Source organism: Bos javanicus, chromosome 26 (assembly GCF_032452875.1).
Source record: "Bos javanicus breed banteng chromosome 26, ARS-OSU_banteng_1.0, whole genome shotgun sequence".
Taxonomy (NCBI): domain Eukaryota; kingdom Metazoa; phylum Chordata; class Mammalia; order Artiodactyla; family Bovidae; genus Bos; species Bos javanicus.
In genome coordinates, this window is record NC_083893.1 from 46,550,017 (window position 1) to 46,573,104 (window position 23,088).

General features: G+C 48.5%; 1 protein-coding gene across 1 annotated transcript; it reads left to right on the plus strand.

The window, feature by feature from the left end:
- The first annotated feature begins 5,310 nt into the window (after nucleotides 1-5,310).
- FOXI2 (forkhead box I2) lies at nucleotides 5,311-6,919 on the plus strand. Its single transcript, XM_061404011.1, has 2 exons — nucleotides 5,311-5,806; nucleotides 6,477-6,919. Exons 1-2 carry the CDS (start codon nucleotides 5,311-5,313, stop codon nucleotides 6,917-6,919), a joined length of 939 nt encoding a protein of 312 aa, XP_061259995.1.
- Nucleotides 6,920-23,088: the final 16,169 nt, after the last annotated feature.

Here is a 23,088-nt window from a genome sequence, read left to right on the forward strand (position 1 = left end):
CAATGGAAAGGAAAATCAATAGCAATTCTCACCTGGGAAGGACAACTTTACACTCGGAGTTGGGTGTTTTTGTTTTTGGTTTTGGTTTTGGTTTTGGTGTGGGGGGAGGCGTGTTGCGTGGCTTGTAGGATCTTAGTTCTCCCACCAGGGACTGAACTCAGGCTACAGCAGTGAACGCACGTGAGTGCTAACCACTGGACCACCAGGGAAATTTATCATCTCCAAGCATCACCCCATGGGTTAGTTCCCAACTGCATTTCCAGAGTCACTCCTCTAGCCCAGTGATCAAACTCAGAGTTGGCTCAATGGTAAAGAATCCACCTGCCAATGCAGGAGGCTCAGGAGACACAGATTCGATCCTTGGGTCCAGAAGATCCCCTGGAGTAGGAAATGGTAACTCTCCAGTATTCTTGCCTGGAAAATTCCAGAGACAGAGGATCCTGGTGGGCTACAGTGCATGGGGCTGCAAAGAATCGGACACGACTGCGCAACTGAACATGCAAAAAAGCTCAGAGTCAGCGAGAGAGGACCAACCTGGCATCGTGTGCTTCCTGATGAGATGTGGAAAATCCATGTAACCTGAATCTGTACCAATGTTGAGACCTAACTTCTATATAAAGGAAATGGAGGGAATATGGTAATAAGTTAAACATCAGCAGGAGAAAACAGATACATCCAGATGGTGGAACTGATGTTTTCAAAGAGTCAACGCCTGAAGACATTTAAAAACAAGCAATTTGAGAGCAGCGAGGTAGGGGCTGTTCTTATCGTTGTTTAGTTGCTCAGTCGTGTCCGATTCTTTGTGATCCCATGGACTGCAGCACAACAGGCTTCCCTGTCCTCCACTATCTCCTAGAGTTTGCTCAAACTCATGTCCATTGTGGCAATGATGCCATCCAACTGTCCCATCCTCTGTTGTCCCCTTCTCCTCATTCCCTCAGTCTTTCCCAGAATCAGGGGCTCTTCACATCAAGTGGCCAAAGTATTGGAGCTTCAGCTTAAGCATCAGTCCTTCTAATGAATACTCAGGATTAATTTCCTTTAGGATTGACTGGTTTGATCTCTTTGCAGTCCAAGGGACTCTCAAGAGTCTTCTCCAGCACCACAGTTCGAAAGCATCAATTCTTCAGTGCTCAGTCTTCTCTGTGGTCCAAATCTCGCATCTGTGCATGACTACTGGAAAAACCATAGCTTTGACTCAACAGACCTTTGTTGACAAAGTAATGTCTCTGCTTTTTAACACACTGCCTAGTTTGGTCATAACTTTCCTTCCAAGAAGCAAGTGTCATTTAATTTCATGGCTGCAGTCATTGCCCAAGGGGCTGTTCTAGAACAAAAGAAACTGAAGGGACCTGACAAGTACAAGTCAGCTCTTGTGAGCACATTGGATTCTGATTTGAAAAGAAAAAAGCTAAAATGGAGAAAACATCATAATAAAACCTTTCCTCAGTTTCATGTTAAGAATGTGGATGACACTTTTAGGTATGAAAGTGTATTTAACATGTAAGGAGACAAACCATAAGCTCAGGATATGATCTCCAAACCAGTGAATGATTGAATGGCACAGAGAAAATGCCAGTAGATCCTATACTGTAAGCACTTATTGCTTATGCGTAAGTGTTTGGCATGCATGGTTCACTTAGTCTTTCTAATAACCTATTAACTGGGCAGTATTAGGCCCACTCTGCAGAGAGAAAAAGTTAAGACTTGGAAAAGTCAAGCAGACTACACCTACGGGTGTTTGGGACCAGAGCCAGGATTTGAATCCAGGTCTATCTGCAGCTAAAGCTCTCACCTTCTTCATTTGTCAGCTGAAAAAAGGTTGGAAGTCTGCACAGTCTGAATGTTGCTTCAGTTTTTCTCTAAGTGATAAGAGTTTGAGGTAAATTCTGGTTATGAACTAGGATATGTATGTTCATTGAGAAACCTAATACCTCAAAGCACTTCACAGGCGCTAGAAAAAATGGAACTCAGAGGTGGAATCATCGACTTAAGTTCTCATTGATGGAGGCAAGGCTCAAGCCAAAATCCAGTTGACCTGGGTCTAGGCTCTTGGCCACAGTTACCCCTGACCCGACCCCTTCTAGAGGGAGGAACTGTAAACCCATAGCTAATTATTTTGTAGACAGAATTGCAGAAGACAAGGACGGCTTTTGTTGATGTTGTAAATGATCTATTCAATGACAGAAAAACCCTCGAGGTCTCTCCAGTCTTGAATGTTTAAAAAAAGTTACGTAGACCTCACTAATCAGCCTTGGACATCAGTGGCTGTGTGGAGTTCTAACACAGGAGATGGTGAGAAGTCAGGGCAGAGCAGGGCTTTTCTCGGGGGAGTCACAACCCCCATGAGAAGTGAGAACCTCCTTCTGACCACAAAGGTAGGCTACTAAACTGGGATGACATGCTCCTTTTGGTTTTGGAGTTGTTATCTTTAAGAGCTTTTTAAAATTTTTTATTTTATTTTTTGCTCTGTGACAAATAACCACAAACTTAACAGCTCAAAACAATGCCCATTCACTATCTCACATTCTTTAGGTCAAACGTCAAGCAAAGTATGGCAGCTTCTCTGCTCAGGCTAAAATAGTGTTGGTTATTGCATCTGGGTCTCAGTCCTCTTCCGAGGTCATTCCTGCTACTGACAGAATTCAATTCCTTGTGATTGCAGGACCGAAGTTCCTACTTCCTCAGTGGCTGTGGGGACTAGAGGAGCTCTCATCTGCTGGAGGCCGCTCTCATGTAGAAGATAATAAATTAGCATGAGACACGAGGTATTGGAGAGGAAGACATCCAAATGGATGATAAAGATGACAGAGTCATTAGTTAATGCAGACATTTTCAATCAGGAGTGACTTGGCCCCACAAGCAACAGTTGGCAATGTTTTAAGACATCTTCGGTTGTCTCAGCAGAGCAGTGTTGCCAACATCTAGTGGGTTGAGGTCAGAGATGCTTCTAAACATCCTAAAGTGCACAGAATGGCACAGAATTATCTAGCCCGATATTCCAATAGTGATGAGGCTGAGAAACCGTGAGTTAAGGGCCAGTAATCCAAGCAAAAAGAGGGAGGAAAGGGCCTGGAATAGAGCTGAGTCCGAGAAGGAGCTGCAGAAGTGGAGGTAAACCAGAGGACAGTGTTCAGAAGCCGGTGGGAAGAGGGTGTTGATTCTGGAAAGTGTCAGGAGCTGCTGAGAGCTGAGCAACATGAGGAAGAGCTATCGTTGGACTCGGGGAGACAGAGGCCACTGGAGACTGTGTCTGAGCAGTTTCAGCGGAGTCCTGGGGGTGGATGCCTATCTGGGCCCCACTAGAGTGTTCTCCAGACAAAAGGGACATCAACAGCCGACAGAGACAAACCTTTGGGAGGCTGGGCTGCTAAAGAGAAGCAAGGAGAGATGGACATGATGAAGCAGGGACACCTCTCCCATGGGGACCAGAGGAAGGAAAACAGGTGTGCCTGAAAATCTGACAGAGGAAGGATGGGGAGCTACCCGCAAAGTAAGCAGTGGGGCCACGTTTGAGAATAAAGGAAAAGGGTATGGGTTAAAGATGTGAGGAAGAGGACCAGTCCTATTTAGGACTCCTAGGCAGGGCAGCCACCAGAAAACTTGTCATGTCTACAGAGACAGTGTGTTTAACACTGTGAGGACATTCTGAAGATCTCTTAACTGGCAGACCGATGGTTCTGGCTGCTGTTTCTTGACAGAAACAAGAAAAATCAGGGGCATGCTTCCCAAAGAAGGTACTACTGTCCTCCTCCCGGGTAAACCATCCCTGCAGTGATGGGGATGGTGATCTGAAAGGCCTTAGGGTCTTGCCATCTCCTAAGCCTTTGCAATTAGAAATCTTCCAGAAGGGGGCGCAGGGAGAGATGAGGCACTGACTTCAATGATCTGGTTGGGTCTGTTGCTTTCCTGTCCTTGGCCAAATGACCAGGATTTCTGGCTCTACTCGCTCCAAAGGCAGAAATAGGTGTAGTTCGAGTAGTTCACCAACCACTTCCCAACAGGCTGTTACTTCTTAGAGGAGAATCCCGTGTGCCAATAGAGGGACCCTCCCTTCCACTACTTGTGAAACAGTTCCACAAACTGGTTGTTTTACATTAAATTCTAAATTACAACCTGAGCGGCCTAAGACCACAGGAGAGAGACAGGGAACTCCAGCGTGGCCCCCTTTTCCCCCAGAGCTCCCGTCTTTTCACTCTAACCTCTAGCCCCACCCGCGGGCCGCCTCCTGCTCCCTCCTCATCTCCAAAAGTGCGGAGACATTGGGGAAGTCCCAGGGGAGACCGATTTCTCCAACATGAGTATTACCACCGCGGGCGCTGAATTTCGGGGCCCCTCTAATTATCTCTGAACGTTGATCATCGCTCCTCCGAGCGAGGGCACGTGGGGTACAGGGGCTCCTGGTCTTCCCCGCATCAGCCTCCGCGCGGGGAAGCGAAGCCGGGAGCCAGGGCCCGCGGGAGGGCGTCGGGCGCCCCACCCGGACGTCCCTGTTTTCCCTGCGTCCTGGGAAACCCAGCGGAGGGTTTTGCCACCCACGGCACCCTGTGCCCAAGGTCACCGCTCAGCCTAGCCGGGCCGTATCTCGGGCTCCCTAGATGAGCGAGGTGTCCTGAGCTTCCAGCGTCTCCAGCCTCCTCTACAGTGGGGTCTGATCCACCTCGAAGCAGATCGCGGGGGGACATCCGACGACTCCAGCGCCACGGTCCGCTTCCAGCCAGGCCTGCCCTCCCGCCTTCGCGTCCTCCGCCGCCGCGCCGCCTCGACCCCTCGACTCTGTGCCTCACACAGCGGGCCTTAGCTCCTTGTCGGGTGTCCCCCAAGACGCCGGGAGGGAGTCTCTGGCGGGCGAGCAAGGGGACACCGCGTTGGAAGGGAATCCCACGCTGCACCCTTGGGGCCTGAAGGAGGACACGCGGTGGCTGCTGGAGGGTGCGGACAGCCAGGGCCGCGGGGCCCTAAAGGTCTGACGGGGTGGTATCGCCGGGGGCCCGGGGTGCAGGTGTCAGGCGGCGCAGGAGACACGGGGTCTGGGAATTACCGGAGCGACTCGGCCCGAGCGCATCTGGACCTGGGCGGGGCGGAAAGCTGACCCTGGGGCGGGGATGCAGACAGCACTCCTCCAAAGCTGTCGCTGGCGGGGGCTCGGTGCGCCGACACTCACCTGGGTCTCTGGCCCCCGACGGCATTTAAAGGGCGGAGGGCGAGGCCCGGCCGCCACACCTGGAGCTGCTGCGGGCGGCCGCACTGGATGGTGCGCCCGTGAGCTTGGGCGCCGAGCCACCCGCCCCGGCCCGGGAGCGGCAGGACATGGCCGAGTACGGCGACGGCTCGGGGCCCTCTGCGGCCCCGCAGAGCCAGGCCCGGGCGGCCGCGCGCCCCTCTGGATACGCGCGCGGAGATCTGGGCGCAGCGGGCGCAGGCCCGCGCCTGTGGCTGAACGCGCCCGCTCTCAGCTCCGCGCCCTACGCGCCGGGCCCAGTGCCCGCGGCCCCCTTCGGAGCCCCCGGCCCGCTCCTCGCGGCCCCCGGCGGCCTGGCAGGCGCCGACCTGGCGTGGCTGAGCCTGCCCGGCCAACAGGAGCTGCTGAGGCTGGTGCGGCCGCCCTACTCGTACTCGGCGCTCATCGCCATGGCCATCCAGAGCGCGCCGCGGCGCAAGCTGACGCTCAGCCAGATCTACCAGTACGTGGCCGGCAACTTCCCCTTCTACAAGCGCAGCAAGGCGGGCTGGCAGAACTCCATCCGCCACAACCTGTCCCTCAACGACTGCTTCAAGAAGGTGCCCCGCGACGAGGACGACCCAGGTAACAGAGGCGCGCCCCCTTGCGAGTCCAGGACTCCGGGCTGCGGGCACTCGAGGGACCCGGCGGTCCTGGACCGTCCAGACTTCCCAGCTAGGGGAGCCGAGGCGGGAGGAGGGTGGGGAGCCGCGCACGGGCTCCAGGAAGCCGGCAGACCCCCGCAGCCCTGACTTCACATCCAGGGCAACTGAGTCTCTAATTCTCGGCGCGCTCTCCAGAATGAAGCCCGGGAGAGCTAGCCTGCCGGGGCGACCTGAGGAATTGCCTCTCTCGGGGGCGCATGTCCTCTGCTTAAAGTGGGGAAGACGGCGGCTCCCCCCACGAAGGTTAAGACAAAGGCGATGCCGCTTTGGGAGGCTGCAGAGAGGCCTGGCGAGGTGTGCTCCGCCCCACGGGCGAAGCGATGGCCCGAGGAGAGCAGGTTCCTTTCTTCATTTCATAGGCCTTCTCTCTGGCCTTGCCCTCTGCGAGGCTCTGTATTTCCCGGGCATCGTCCTTCGCTGCGGACGCCCGATCCGGTACACAGCGTCCCCTCAAGGTTTGGGGTGGGGGTAAGGGTTCATGGAGGGGCCGGTGGGAATCCTTCTGGAGCTGACCTCCATTTCTCACCTTCTCACCCATCACCTCGGCCAGACCCCGATTTTTCTGAGCCGGTCCCTTTCTTCTTCCGCAGGTAAAGGCAATTACTGGACCCTGGATCCAAACTGCGAGAAGATGTTTGACAACGGGAACTTCCGAAGGAAGAGGAAGCGGAGGGGGGAGGCGGGCGCAGTCGCACCCTCGGGTCCCCGGAGCCAGGCCGGAGCCCGGGCGCCAGAGCTGGAGCCCCTGGGCGCCGCCTCCCCGGACCTGCGGGCCTCGGCGTCCCCGCCCGCGCCCGAGGCCGCAGCCTGCTTCTCCAGTTTGGCCTCGGCCGTGGGCGCCCTAGCTGGCGGCTTCAACCCCTTACCCGGGGGCCTGGCGGGAGACTTTTCCTTCGGGAGACCCGCGACGATCGCCACTCACAGCCACCAGGTCCCCCGCCCCGCGCCCGGCTTCGCCGCTGGCCAGCAGACGGCGGCCCCCGGCTTCCGCGTCAGTCACTTCGTCTACACCCGGGAAGGGACCGAAGTTTGATGGAAGGCCGGGGAGTGTTCCCGAGTGCGGGGTCCACAGGCGCTGAGCTCAAGGCCCCACGAGCGCCCCGGCAGGGGTCAGGGCAGGGCTGGGGTGCAGGGCCCAGGGTCCCCGCTGCCGTGCACCCCTCACCCAGCGACCATCCAGGTGGGGCGAGTGGGCGCTCCCCCTGTCCTTCCAGTTGGCCTGTCCCTGGAACCCATGCTCCCAGAGGGTTCCATCTGAAAGGGGCGACAGGCTGGCGCTCACCCCAGATTTTCCGAGGGGAGCCTGACCCACCCCCAAAGATACTTTGGTGTCTTAGACAGGTGCTACTGGGGACCCCCGGGCCCGTCTGGGTGGGATTTTTTTCCCACCTTTCCAGCCTGGCCCACCCGGCGCACAGGCCCTTTCCTTGGTGCTCCAGGGAAGCCCGCGGGGTTCAGGAGCACCCCCGGGAGGCCGAGTGGGTCCCCTCACCCTCAGCGGCGTGTGCGGTCGGTCAGCCATCGAGGGTGGTCTGGAACTGAAGTCTAGTAAGAGGGACTTCCTGATGGCTGACGCTGCATTGGTCCTGCGAACCCCAGCTCCTTCCCTGCCACTCAGCTCCCACCTCCCTCACCGGGTCCTAGGGCCAGGTCATCACCTCGGGGGCAGCCAAGAGCAGTGCCTAGCGCCCTGGAGTGGCAGGCTGGGTTTGGATTTGCTCCCTCCCACCTCCCCGCCTGCCTCCCGCCTCCCTCCCGCCTCCCCAGCCAAGCTCACACCGGGGGAAACCACTCCTGTTTTCCTCTCTGCGCCCACCCCTCACCCCCCAGTTTGGGCCTCAGCTCTCCCACCCCTGAGCCTTCGGTGCAAATGTAAGCCTCTCCCCTCATTTGTATTTGCTCAGAAGGTCATCTCTGGAGCCAGCAGCCTTTGGGAGGAGACATGTTTGCCTCGGTAGCTCCCTGAGTTTCTGTCGCCCGGGCCCCGGGGTCATTTGGTTTATCCTGGAGCAGAGGGCTCTTGGCAGGGCACACCCACCCTCTGTGCGCTGGGCAGGAGAGGTGTCTTCCCCGGGAGGCCGAGCGGGGAGAGGACCCCATGAACTTGGGGGAGGGCAGAGGATTGGCGAGCCGAGCAGCGCCGCTGCCTCCAGGGAGCTGCAGCAGTTTTCCAAAGACTGACCTCGGGGCCCAGCGCAGCCGCTGCCGCTGGAAAGGATGCCAACGGGTTGTCGGTTTCTTAAGGCTGAGCCAGTTGTGATCCTGATGCGTGTGTGTAAGGGAGGCGGCGGGATGGAGGGGAGAAAGAGAGAGGAAGGGAAGGAGCTTGGGTGTGAATAGAACTAGCCAAGTGTTGGAGTGAGTTTGGAGCCCCCGGTGGTGTTCCTTCGAGCCTCTCTGGAAGCATAGAGTGGCTGCTTCTCATCTCATCTCTGCCTCCGGGCTCGGGAAGGAGAGCTGCCGGCGGAGCTCTGCTGCCTGATACTTTGTTACCAAACTGACAGTCAACCCTAAGTGCTTCCCCAAAGGTAACACAGTTTAAGAAAACCAGCAAGGAAAAGGAAAATCCTCGCATTACAAAAGGAAAGAATTTTCTTCTCTCAGGCCTATTTAATTAACAAAAATGCTAAAAATAAACACCAACAGACTGTAACTTGAATGTACCTGCTGTTCTGTACATTTGAGGGATTCTCCACTGTTTTCAGCGTTTTCAGTCTAGATTCTGCATTTGCAGGAAACTTGGAGTAAAGGAATTTTTAAAAAGAAGCTTGACAACACTGAGAAAGTACAATGCACACTTTTACAATTAATGGAGCTTTCAGAAAATTGGCTGATAAATATATATAAACATCACACATCAAAGCTGCATGGCTGTTCGAAACTGGTATGAAGCTGCCATTTTTATTCTTCCAACAGTGATTTTTCTGAAAAGGGCTTCACAAAGATCTTTCCACTTTTAGTTTGTTTGACTAAAAATCAATTTTTGATGTTGAAAAATGGTGCTTCCATTCCTGCTTTACACCATTAATTGGTAATGGTATAACCAAAGAGATGACTCTTCTGAGAAATGCATAGTTTACTTCTAACAATGCAAGGTATTTGGGGATCAGAAACCGTCTCATTTCCATGACAGTTTATTTGTCTCGAAGTATTTTCACAATGAAGGGGTCTGCGTGGGGGTGAGGGGCAGCCAAAATGCATTTCCTGGGCCCTGGGGCAGTCAACTTTGGAATGATCCCAAATGATCCCACTTCACATGATCCCAAAGATAGACTTTCTCAGAGGAAAGAAACTGCTGAAATCAAAATAAGTAAGAAAAGCAAAGCAGCTTGTCATCGGTGTATAACTAAATATCTTCTTTGGGCCAGGTCTCGTGAATTTGACCTTAGTTCCCAAGCAAGCTGCATGTGGGCAGCCGAAGGACCAGCTGCTGTTGGGCAGATAGATGGAGGGACTGTGCCAGGAGAATCCTCTCCCCGGGCCTTGGAGCCCCGTGTTGGTACCCAGACCCCATCTACACATGTTTGTCTCTTGGGTCTTTGAAGTAGTAAAATACTGTGCTTTTGCATATCGAGGGTAGGTGCTGTAAGCTATGGCTTTTCTCTTGAGGAAATTTCAAGTTGTTTTAAAACTAAGTGCAAACCTTTCTAAAAAGAGTGCCTTGGTATGATGCTCTAGGCACACAAAAAGGGTCATTGAAACACTCAGTTCTTCATCTGAATCAGCATTTCGGTGGCATTGAACAGTTTCAAATAAAGGAATGGCATGTTTCTTTATTTGAAACTATTCCTAAGAACCCAAACTACCATGGGTTCTTAGGAATTCTTTTCGTTTTGCCAAACAGTAGTGGAAATCTACAGGTGGTTGAAAACCAAAGCACATAATAATAATGTAGATTGTGATATCACCTGCTATGGAAATTGTCAGTGGGGTGGCAAGAAGTCCTCAGGCAGAAAAGAACCATTTGTGATGAAGACTCAAATATTTGTTAAAGGTATTTCTTTAAATGTAGTAACTCAAATTTAAGAAGTGGGCACTGGATTTCAAGATAGGAATTCCCATATGGATTAAACATTGAAGGTGTCCATCTATGATGAATACAATTTTGCACTTTGGTGATGCTGCCTTGGCATATTCATCTTCAACTTCCAATCTTTAATTTCCTAAGTACCTCCAGTGGTATCAAGTGACTTTGTTTTATTCAATGAAATAACCTTATAGTAATTATTGTAACTCTTCACTGAAACAAGAGTCTGAAGTTCATTGTGATTCTGTCAATAGAAAAGCTGAGTCAAAGGATTAAGTGAAGATTTTTTGATGACAGCCATTCTGACTGGTGTGAGAATGTGAACTTATACAGCCATTATAGAGAACAACATGGAGATTCCTTTAAAAAACTAGGAATAAATCTACCATATGACCCAGCAACCCCACTACTGGGTTTATACCCCGAGAGAACCATAATTGAAAAAGACACGTGTACCCCCCAATGTTCATTGCAGCACTCTTTACAACAGCCAGAATATGGAGGCAACCTAGATGTCCACAGACAGATGAATGGATAAAGAAGATACAGTACGTATATGCAATGGAATATTACTCAGCCACAAAAAGAATTAATTTGAATCGGTTCTAGGGAGGTGGATGAACCCAGTGCCTGTTATACAGAGTGAAAGAAAAGTTAAAGTATTATTCATTTAGTCATATCCGACTCTTTGCAACTTCATGGACTGTAGCCCGCCAGGCTCCTCTGTCCATGGGATTCTCCAGGCAAGAATACTGGAGTGGGTTGCCATTCCTGCCTTCTGCTGGGGATCATCCTGACCCAGGGATTGAACCCAGGTTTCCCACATCGCAGGCAGATTCTTTACCACTTAAGCTATCCGGAGAGCCCTATACAGAGTGAAGTCAGAAAGAGAAAAACACATACAGTGTGTTAATGCATATATATGGAATCAAGAAAAATGGTACTGATGCGCCTGTTTGCAGGAAGGGATCAGAGAGGCAGATGTAGAGGATGGACTTGTGGGCACCGTGGGGGCAGGAGAGGATGAGACCGAATGGGGAGAGTAGCATCAACACAGGTACACTATCGTGTGTAGGGTGGGTAGCTGGTGAAAAGTTTCTGTGTAACATGGGGAGCCCAGTCTGGTGCTCTGAGATGATGTGGAGGTGTGAGATGTGGGGAAGGGAGGGAGGCTCAAGACAGAGGGTATATGATTCGTGTTGCTGTATGGCAGAAACCAACACAATATTGTACAAATTAAAAAACAAAAAAGGGGGGGAAAGGGTTAGATGATCTTCAGAAACTCATCTAATGAGAACTAAAAAGGACTCTTGATAGACACGCAACCTTTTTATGGTCCATACTCAGAAATGCACCTTCATATGTACATAGCTGAGCGTGCCCACGCGCGTGCGCGTGCACACACACACACACACACACACACGATGCAAATCATAGAGCCAGGCCTTGGCCAGGATCCTCAAGGGGAAAGCCTTGACAGCACCAACCCACGACACTCAGAGGCACAGTGTTTTCTGTGAGTATTTTCTGAGATATACTGTGTGAATATCTCATTTGCACTTGGGTTTGGTTTTAGGTGGAGAGGAGCGTGTGCAACGATCACAGAATGCAGTAGGGGCCTGGCCACACATCCTAGGAAAATTGGTGTGTTCAGTAAATCTTCTGAGTGTCAGCTATGTGTCTGGCTTTGCATTCAGCCCTGCAGTGAACACCCTTCCCAAGGCCTCCTCCCAGTTGGAGAGGCAGAGATCAGGGAGCAGTTACAGGCTGCTGCTGCTAAGTCACTTCAGTCGTGTCTGACTCTGTGCGACCCCATAGACAGCAGCCCACTAGGCTCCTCTGTCCCTGGGATTCTCCAGGCAAGAATACTGGAGTGGGTAGTTACAGGCTGGACGGCAGCTATTCGGCTCCAAAACAACGGCTTTATGATCAAGTCCATAAGCCATCTCACTTGTAAATACCAAATCACCGCAATGCTGTGTTTCCTATACCCTGAAAGCTTGGAAGTGTTGGTTTGCCTTCTAGGGTTCTTAACTTACTTGTGACTTAGGCTAGGAGTTGAGTACTGCCCTGGGCTGGAGCCAGTGTGGCCTGCTCCCTTCTCCATAGGTTTATTCAAAAACTTTAACATAACTCCTGTGCTCTTAGAAGAAGATCTATCAACTGAGCATCACAGGAGACAGCCACTCATGTGACCCGAGCTGGTTTTTCCCCAAGGCCCTTGGGTATGGATTCTTCTGGTGCATCTCTACATCCATTCGTTGAAGCTTGAAGAACTCTCTCTTTTAATCTAATGTAAAATTTGCTAAAGAACGTTCCTCAAGGCTAATTTCCTGGCACCTGCCGTAAGCTGACTGCTCTCTCTGGTAAGCTCATCAGGGACTGAACACAAAGAATGTGAAATGATCTCATTCAGTTTGCGGAGGGTAAATGAATAGAATATTAAATTAGATTTTCATTACAAAAATCAGAGTTATATCTGTTCTTTAATATGGAGCTAATTGAATTGATGAGTCTTGGAGGCTTTCTCTTCTCCCAAGAATCACCCGTGCATCCATCCAATGCTAAATATCAAGGTGACAAGGACTCTGTTACCTGCTTATTGGCCATCATCTCATTAAGCCCTCACGACTTCCCAAGGAGGCAAGTATTATTATCCTCATTTCACTGATGCAGAAACTGAGGCTCAGGAAGATTAAGTGGTTGCTTCCCAGAGGCCACAGCTACATAGAGTTGTGGCAGCAAGAACATGCCTACCACTTGCCCTCACTCTCTCCCCTCCAACTCTGTCCTTCAGGTCTGAGAGATATCTCACTTTTCAAGGATCCTTCCCTGGCGTCGAAGTTAAGTGTCTCTCTGCTCTGTACCTGTGGCCCTTGGATGGACTGTATCATACCTCCAGAAGGCCCTGGTCTTGCCTAGGTCCTCTTGGGTCTATGTGGGCAGGAGTCACATGCTCTATTTAATCAAACACCTGGGGTAGCAGTTGAATGAATGAATAAGTATGTGAGCTGGCAGTTGTACCCTAAGCTTTCCGCACACTCTCCCTCCCTTCGTGGGTCCTCTAGTCTCCTGTAACAGGCCTGATTCCTCCTTACATAGAGCCAGACCTTCAGCTGGACCCTGCAGATACAAAACAGGAGGAGACACAGCCCTGGAGACCACTGTTGTGCAGAGTGCCCTGTGCGGACAGGCTGCGCACCAAGGAGTGTGGAGCTGCAGGTAGGAAAAGCCAGCGATGTGATGGGAGATGCTGAGGCCAAGAATGGCTTATTAATCTCTCCCTTTGAACATGAGAGCAACTGTAATAATACAATGTCCTAGAGAATCCAGGCTGACACCTCCAAGGCCACACAAGTTCTTATTTGCCAAAGATGCCTGGGCCTTTTCCTACCACCTCTGCTCTTCCCAGACTTTAATCCCATTATTAGAACGAGGCTGAGATTCCAAGAAGGCAGGAAGAATTTAAAGACACAAATGGGTTCATGCTCTGTGTTCCTCACACAGGGCCTGGGCTTAATGCAACTTAAAGATGGAGAGAGGCAAAGAGTGTGTGATCAGTTCAGTTCAGTCACTCTGTCGTGTCCTACTCTTTGTGATGCCATGGACCGTAGCACGGCAGGCCTCCCTGTCCATCACCAACTCCCAGAGGCTACTCAAACTCATGTTCATCGAGTTGGTGATGCCATCCAACCATCTCATCCTCTGTAATTCCCTTCTCCCACCTTCAATCTTTCCCAGCATCAGGGTCTTTTCCGATGAGTCAGTTCTTCGCATCAGGTATCCAAAGTATTAGAATTTCAGCTTCAACATCAGTCCCTTCAATGAATATTCAGGACTTATTTCCTTCAGGATGGACTGGTTGGATCTCCTTGCAGTTGAAGGGACTCTCAAGAGTCTTCTCCAACACCACAATTCAAAAGCATCAATTCTTCGGTGCTCAGCTTTCTTTATAGTCCAACTCTCACATCCATACATGACTACTGGACAAACCATAGCTTTTACCAGATGGACCTTTGTTGGCAAAGTAATGTTTCTGTTTTTTAATATGCTGTCTAGGTTGGCCATCACTTTTCTTCCAAGGAGCAAGCGTCTTTTAATTTCATGGCTGCAGACACCATCTGCAGTGATTTTGGAGCCCCCCAAAATGAAGTCGGTTGCTGTTTCCCTTGTTTCCCCATCTATTTGCCATGAAGTCATGGGACCAGATACTATGTTTATACTAAGTATAGTTTCAGAAAACTATACTTAGTTTTCTGAATGTTGAGTTTTAAGCCAACTTTTTCACTCTCCTCTTTCACTTTCATCAAGAAGCTCTTTAGTTCTTCTTCACTTTCTGCCATAAGGGTGGTGTCATCTGCATATCTGAGGTTATTGATATTTCTCCCAGCAATCTTGATTCCAGCTTGTGCTTCATCCAGTCCAGTGTTTCTTATTATGTACTTTGCATATAAGTTAAATAAGCAGGGTGACAATATACAGCCTCGATGTACTCTTTTCCCTATTTGGAACCAGTCTGTTGTTCCGTGTCCAGTTCTAACTGTTGCTTCTTGACCTGCATACAGGTTTCTCAAGAGGCAGGTCAGGTGGTCTGGTATTCCCATCTCTTTTGGGATTTTCCACAGTTTGTTGTGATCCACATGGTCAAAGGCTTTGGCATAGTCAATAAAGCAGAAGTAAATGTTTTTCTGGAACTCTCTTGCTGTTTAGATGATCCAACAGATGTTGGCAATTTGATCTCTGGTTCCTCTGCCTTTTCTAAATCCAGCTTGAGTATCTGAAAGTTCACGGTTCAGGTACTGTTGAAGCCTGGCTTGGAGAATTTTGAGCATTACTTTACTAGCATGTGAGATGAGTGCAATCGTGCAGTAGTTTGAGCATTCTTTGGCATTGCCTTTCTTTGGGATTGGAATGAAAACTGACCCTTTCCAGTCCTGTGGCCACTGCTGAATTTTTCAAATTTGCTGGCATATTGAGTGCAGCACTTTCACAGCATCATCTTTCAGAATTTGAAATAGCTCAACTGGAATTCCATCACCTCCACTAGCTTTGTTCGTAGTGATGCTTCCTAAGGCCTACTTGACTTCACATTCCAGGATGTCTGGCTCTAGGTGAGTGATCACACCATTGTGATTATCTGGATCTTGAAGATTTTTTCTGTTCTGTGTATTCTTGCCATCTCTTTTTAATATCTTCTGCTTCTGTTAGGTCCATACCATTTCTGAGTTTGTGTATGACTCATAATTTCGACTGCATCTTCTAGAAGGTGTCTAGACATCTTCTAGTCAGGTGTCTGCCTGGCTCCCAGGGCCCCGATCTGTCCCAGCACTTCATCAGCTGCAGCCAGCCCTCACCTCTGCACGCACGGGTGGTTTGCCTCTGCCTAAGGCGAACATTAACTTCTCCACCTGAACCAAAGGATGCCCTTTGACTGGACCTCGCTCTGCTGGGCTGGGAACACTTCAGTCCTTGCAGCCTAAGGGCAGGTCGGTTTAGGGGAAGCTAGACTTCTCAAGGCAACAGAATTAATACTTTAATGAACGGTTTCTGTTTCAGGATTCTTGAAAAGCTGGAGCTTAATTCTTTCTGCTCTTTTTGGAATTCTGAGTGCAACAGAATGGCCTTGCTGTTTTACTTACTTTGGTTTGTTTGACTTACTGTTTTAAAATTTTTGTCAAGAAGAATAAATCACATTGTACATTTTTCATCATGCATTTAATTGAGTGAAATTAAAAACAATTTGGTATGTTACTTAAACAATACAATGTAAGAAAGGAATTATAAGGGAAGGAAAGAAGAAAACTTTTAAAGAATCATTTGTAATGCAAATTTTAAGAAATACACTATCCTTAACCTTTTTTTTTTTTCATTCAATTGCTTTAAGTTTTTCTACAATGTCCTGGCTAGGATATACAATACGTGAACGATGTGTAAAGAAATGTAAGACATGTAAGAATCTACAGTAATAATATTTCTTAATTAGCAAGAATTTTTTTCATTCCTGGCAGGAATGTTTCTTCCTTTTCAGGGCTTGAATGTGTCAGTCTGTTAGTACACATATCATATTTATGCATGCATTGCAGGCACAAAATTAAAGTGAGATTTATAACAGGAAAAAGTCACACATTTTCCAGTATCTAGTAAGATGGATGTTTTTGAATTCTTCTGACATCTCAGGAGGGACCCTACTCTGGCTCAGATTTCACCTGGGCTCTTTCATACAGCAAACCCATGGCTCCCTTTGGGGCATCTACACTTTAAAAAAAAAAAAAAAAAGACTTTCAGCATAACTGGGTGTAGAATGACAAGAGCTGGTGCTGAGAAGCCTGCCCTGTGCACCGTCCACTGGAGAAGGCTTTGATAAATCCAGACAGGGTGCTGTGGACGTTGTGAAGTCAAGATGTTCAGTTTAGAGGCTTCATTCATACTTCCAAAATAGGTGCCAGCTTCAAGAGAGAGCAAAGCTGCAGAGCTGGGGTTTTGAATGTAGGAACACAGACCCCTGCTGTGGAAATGAAATCCTATAAGATGCACTGGGCAGGCCTGGGTCATGAGGGATGGTGCCCTGGTACTGAGTGCCCACTGCCAGCAAGGGCCTTAAAGACATGGCTTCAGTAGAAACGCCGATAAACAAGGAGGGTGGTATTAACTCAGCTTTACAAATGCAACAGTTAGGCTTAGAGAGGTCAAGTGACTCACCCGAGGGAGGCAGAGTGCTGGAGACAGAGGTTTAAAGCTTAACTACCCGGACTCCAAAACTCACTGGTTTTCCCACCATCCACACTGCCTTTCTTGTGTAACAAAGAGCAGGGAAGGGAGCGGCAGAGAAAAGCCACATTGTCTGTCCTCAAATTCAGTCCCAGAGATGTTGATCCCATTTCCAAGAAAGCTCAGGCACAGGAAGGAAACATTACTATCTTTGGACTTCATTGTATAAAACAACATAATTCTTTAGGCATGATTAAAAAACTAGAAACATGACTGTTCTTTATTATAGAAAAGAATTTTAGTAGCATAATTTTTAAAATTAAGGGACGTCATTGAATGAGTAGAAATACAATGTATAAGTTTCAAACAGGAGCGAAGGAACAGAAAATTATAGCCGGGAAATTCGAAATGACTGGATTTGGCCCACCAGCTGCTTCTGTATGGCCCATGAACTAAAAGTTCTTTTATATTGTTTAATGACTTACAAAGAACATAAGAGAAAAATATTTCATGACGTGAAAATTACATGAAATTACATTTTCTGGCACCAGTAAATACAAATTTCCTGAACCCAGCCTGCCCACTTGGTCATCCTGTCCATGGCTGCACTGGTCTTGCATCAGAGACCAGAGCTGCTCCTGAGACCCCGGTGCCTCTCCTGGTTCCACCCTGCAGATCCAAGCGGCAGATACAGAATCAATAGCTGTAGCCTGCGTCTTAAGGATCATGCATGTTAATGTTCCAAGACTTTTTTTTACTACTAGTGAAAGTGAAATTCTCTCAGTCATGTCTGACTCTTTGCAACCCATGGACTGTATTCTGAATTCTCTAGGCCAGAACATTTTAGTGGGAAGCAGTCCCCTTCTAAAGGGGATCTTCCCAACCCAGGAATCAAACCCAGGTCTCCCACATTGCAGGCGGATTCTTTACCAGCTGAGCCACCAGGGAAGCCCAAGAATACTGGAGTGGGTAGCCTATCCCTTCTCCAGGGGATCTTCCCAACCCAGGGATCGAACCAGGGTCTCCTGCATTGCACGTGGATTATTTACTAACTGAGCAATCAGGGAAGCCTGATACTAGTGCATACCCATTATATCAAAACAGCCGCATGTGAGCTCAGCCATGTCTGGCTCTTGGGATGCCGTGGACTATAACCTGCCAGACTCCTCAGTCCATGGGATTTCTCAGGTGAGAATACTGGAGTGGCTTGCCATTTCCTACTCCAGGGCATCTTCCCAACCCAGGAATCGAACCTGTGTCTCCGGTTGCTCCTGCACTGCAGGTGGATTCTTTATCCCCGAGCCATCAGGAAGCCCATATAAAGACAGGAAAAGGAGTGAAAAGTGGACGTCATGTGTCGCAATTTTAAGATACAAGAGAGGGGGGATTATGTTGCTATGGTCAGGCACCAGGTTTATCAGGCAATGACTCCAGACATGTGTGGAAGGACACGCTCTTACATCAGCATTACCAGACTAAGCGTTTCCTCATTCAGCACGGTGATGGTCAGAAAAATTAGAAAGTGTATCCCATCTCACTGCAGCAGAATTTCTTCACAAAAATTCAAAAAATGAAAATGCAGCTGCGATTGAAGCAAGTTTCTGGGCAAAAAAAGCTACTTTTACTCATAATGAGTTCATTAAATCAGGTTTGAGAGCAGCAACTGCAGAAATGTGCCCAGAAAATGTCCAGAAAATACAAACTTATTTAAGACTATTAGCTTTCATCCTCAGTTTTGTTCTATTGTAATTAGGTACTAGAAGTCGAATGTCATCAATAAAATTTTGTGGAAATCTCTTTTCTTTCTTGCTGTATAAGTATCACAAAGTATCCTTGATTTTGCCCCTTGGTCTGCTAAGCTTAAAATGTCTACCATTTGCCTTTTGCAGAAAAAAATTTGCCAACATTTTCAGAGAATGACAGAGTCTTTGCTTGGCCAGTCTACTGACGAGCCAATCAAAGACATTCTTCATTTCTTTGATTTCCAGCACTTCCTTTGAATTTTTTCTTAGGTTCCATCTCTTTGCTTCCATTACCCATGTTTTTACGTGTTGTCTATATTTTTCATTAAAGTCTTTCACATAATGATATTAATTATAATTATTTTAAATCACCTATCTGATAATCCCAACGTCTATGTCATATTTGAGACTTGTTCTGATGTTTGCTTTGTCTCCTCAGACTATGCTTCTTCTTGCCTCTTAGCAAGCTCGGTTGTTTTTCGCTGAAAGCCAAACACGATAGATGGGATAAACTGGCCTTCGTGGTGAGGTTGTATGGGGAATCCTGGCTAGAGGCGGGGCTGCATTTAACATGTGGTGGAGGTGCCGAAGCTTCCCATTTCTCTGTTTTTGTCTCCACTTGCCTTTGGGTTTTTAGAAGCCCCCTTCCTTAGAAGCCTGCATCTTGCAGTTGTTTAGGCTCTAATCCACTGTGTGAGAGAGGGGAGACATTTCTGTCGCTCTGTGCTTCCGTCTTAGTCTCTGAGTGTGTCTGTGTCCTTGTGCTGTGACCGACACAGGTGTTGCTTACTAACCCACCTCACTTTTCTTAGGCACAAATGCCAGAGGGCACTAGAGTCAGGGAAGTGCTTTTCCACCGTGGGGCTTCCCTCATGGCTCACAAGGCAAAGAATCTGCCTGCCACGCAGTCTGATCCATGGGTCGGAAAGATCCCCTGGAGAAGGGAAATGACCACCCCTCCCGTATTCTTGCCTGGAGAATTTCATGCACAGAGGAGCCTGGTGGTGAGCGACTAGCAAACACACACAGGGGAGGCCAGGCTCTGGTAGTGTTCGTCTTCCCTGGAAAGTAGGGCTTCACTAGGGAGGGCACTCAGTGTATTCTCAGCAACTGTCCTTTTCTTTTTGACTTTCAAGGGATTGTCTTGGCTCCTTGTCATTTTAACGTGGAGGGGTTCCTGAAAAGTCTAGAGGAACTCTCTAACTGTGACCTTCCGGAGGCTTTTCACTCTTATTCTCGTCTGCATTCAGCCTTGAGCAATTTATCAAATCCCCGCTTTAAGGGTGTCTAACAGTTCATAGCTTCAGGGGCTGCTTCTACTCCAGGTAAGCAGACCTTTCTCTCTAAATCCTAGGGTGGTGGTTTGCTCTGTGACCTCAGCTCTCTGAGGGCTCGCAGAAAGGTCATTGGTCTTCAGTGGGTTCAACTTTTTCTTGTGGTGAGGAGGGGAGTGATGACTTATAAGCTCTTTACAGATACAGCTGACATTGGAAGCCCTCGTCCTATTTTTTCAGAGTTTATCGGATGCCCATGACACGCCTGGTCATGAGGTGGTGAACACAAGGAACAACGGTCCCTGGGAAAGGTTGTCCTTTTCCTTCTGACCTGCGTCTCCAGCTACTAGGAGATGTCACATCAGCCTTTCAAATTCCACGTTGCCACCTGGGCCTGGGTGCGCCCTCCACCAAGCTGACTGCTAGCCTTGTACTCACCACGGTCCACCAAGACTCTGGACCACTCCCTCCTCCTCCTCTCTATTTTGTCAACAAACCTAATTCTTTATTTTTTTTCTTAACTTTAAAACATTTTTATTGTAGTATAGCTGATTTACAATATTATGTTAGTTTCAGACGTAGAGGAAAGTGAATCAGTTATACATACACGTATCCACTCTTTTCTTTCTGCTTTTTATTTTATTTACAGCTGGATTGTATATATTTATTTATTTTTAACTGAAGGACAATTGCTTTACAATGGTGCATTGGTTTCTACCAAGTATCAGCATGAATCAGCCACAGGAGCAAGCCTAATTCTTAGAGAACTCTTAACTCGAAGGCTTTCTCTCCATCCTTACTGCCCCAAGGTTGGCTTAGGTTTCTACCATCTCTGACTAGGGTGTCCAATGGTGTCCTGACTTCAGTGGCCTCCAGTCTTTTGACTACTATCCTTAAAATACCACGAGCGTCAGATAAAGCCCCAATTCCTTATCATTTGGACCTTGTCACAAGGCCCTTTACTGCCTGACCCTGCATCGCTTCGGTCCCCATCCTCGGTGACTCCTCCCACCACCCCCACCAGGGCAAACCCCTCTGCTGAGTGTCTGTTCTCTTTCGTCAGCTTCCACCGCATCCCTATTAATCCTTAAAGGTCTTACCTCATTTCCCAGACTGGATGGATCAGCTCCCTAGCCATGTCTCCCCGCCCCCTCCCCTGCACGCACACTTTCTGTGACACCTGACACCCTGTCTCAGTCCCTTTCAGCTGCTATCCCAAAATACCACACACAAGGTGACTTATAGACAACAGAAATTTCTTTCTCACCGTTCTGGAAGCCTGCAGTCCAAGAACACGGTGCCAGCAGATTTGGTATCTGGGGAGGGCCTGTTTCCTGATAGATGGCTGTCTTTCTCTTTAACCCCCCACACAGGGGTGGGCAAGGGGGCTCTGTGGGGTCTCTTCTAAGAGCGCTGACCCCATTCAGTGAGGATTCTACCCTCACTGACCTAAGCCCCTCCCAAAGGCCCTGCCTCTATTACCATTGCTTTGGACATTAGGATTTCAGCGTATGAATAACGGGGGAGACACGGACATTCAGCCTGCAGCACACCCAAGGCACGATTTGTCCTATTTTTCTCTTCCGCTAAAAAAAAAAAAAAAATTCACTTTTTTTGAGAACACGCATCTGCCATTTACCTCTTGCTATCTGAGGAGCTGAGAGTATACCACAAGTGAAAAACATTAGCTCTCCCACTAAGCCCCAATGTGAAAATTGAAATTTTTAGTTGAAAATGGGATTTTTATTGCACAGAAACCATGCTTGCTATTATAAAATGGAAGGATCTGCACTTACCACTGACTTCATCTTCTTCCCCGCCTGAAGGTCACCTGGCTGATTTCTAGGTCTGCCTTCGCCCACTGGACACTTATTATCACAGCCTCAGAGAAAGACACTGAGAAAACAGTTAGACTTTGCATTAACCAATATCACAACTTGGGAAAAATAAGCAAGATCCCATGCATCTTTAAACATTTGTTTGTCTCATTTTGCATGTTTTTAATTTCTTGGGGACATTATGAGACATAAATGTAGGAGACCCAACATGAAGGACTGCTGTGCGTTCACTGAGAAAGAGAAGAGATAAGCGAACTCTCCATTAATGTGTTTTAAAATCTAGTCAGACTCGCCTCATAAAACTATAGACAGCAGCTTCTGGTTAATTAAGCTGGAGTCAAGCTATATTTTAAATAGTTGAGGAGGCGGGGGCGGAAATACCAGGCAGATTAATTACTTGGGGACTGAACTGATGCTATATTGGAGGGACTTGGATAAAATTATGAACAAATCTATGTAATTATTTTCTCAGCAAGCCTTGACTGAGTGCTTCAGACATAGAGAACACTCCTATGGACACAGTTGGCAGGGGAGGAGGAAGGAGAGGGAAGGATGTATGGAGAGGGTAACATGGAAACATACACTCAGTTCAGTTCAGTTCAGTCACTCAGTCGTGTCCGACTCTTTGCAACCCCATGAATCGCAGCACGCCAGGCCTCCCTGTCCATCACCAGCTCCCAGAGTTCACCCAGACTCATGTCCATCGAGTCGGAGATGCCATCCAGCCATCTCATCCTCTGTCATCCCCTTCAATGGAAAGCCAATGGGAATTTGCTGTATGACTCAGGGAACTCAAGCTGGGGCTCTGTAGCAACCTAGAGGGGTAGGGTGGGGAGGGAGGTGGGAGGGAGGTTCAAGAGGGAGGAAGTAAAGTGAAGTGAAATGAAATTGCTCAGTTGTGTCCGATTCTTTGCAACCCCATGGACTGTAGCCCACCAGGCTCCTTCCATCCATGGAATTTTCAAGGGATGGAACCCAGGAATATGGGTCACATGTTCACCCTCATATTCCTCCCACATCTAACTGCTGTTTCAAGACTCTCAAGCCGTAGCTTGCCTAGTTGCTGCCACCAGGGATGCCTGCCCCTCAGCTTGCGTGGTGAATCTCCACTTAACCTTCTAGGGCTCACGATGTGAAGTGAAAGTCACTTCACATATGACTTCTAGGGCTCACGATGTGAAGTGAAAGTCACTTCACATATCACAATATGGGATGGAACCCATAGTCCTGGGTTCCATCCCTTGAGTAGGAACAAGAGTACTGGAGTGGGTTGCCATTTCCTTCTCCAAGAGGGAGGGGACATGGGTAAATCTAAGGCTGATTCATGCTGATGTTTGGTAGAAACCAACGCAATGCCGTAAAACAATTAGCCCTCAATTAAAAATAAATAAATTTAAAAAACTAAAAAAAAATCCTTGACTGAGTGCTTGATATATATTTGGGACTCTACAAAAACAGCCTGAAGGAGCATCAAAAAAGGGAGTAACTAAATCAAGAGGGTCAATAAAACCGGGAAAGGGGGCTGTTATCATCTCCATGGCAACATCTGGCCCAGCAAAGACCTCATTATGAGGGAGCCTCATGGTGAGCCCTTCCCTGATAGCTCAGTTGGT

Coding starts and splice junctions, on each gene's coding strand:
- FOXI2 (XM_061404011.1), top strand. CDS start 5,311: ATGGCCGAGTACGGCGACGGCTCGGGGCCCTCTGCGGCCCCGCAGAGC. Junction 5,807..6,476: donor CCGCGACGAGGACGACCCAG/GTAACAGAGGCG, acceptor CTTCTTCCGCAG/GTAAAGGCAATTACTGGACC.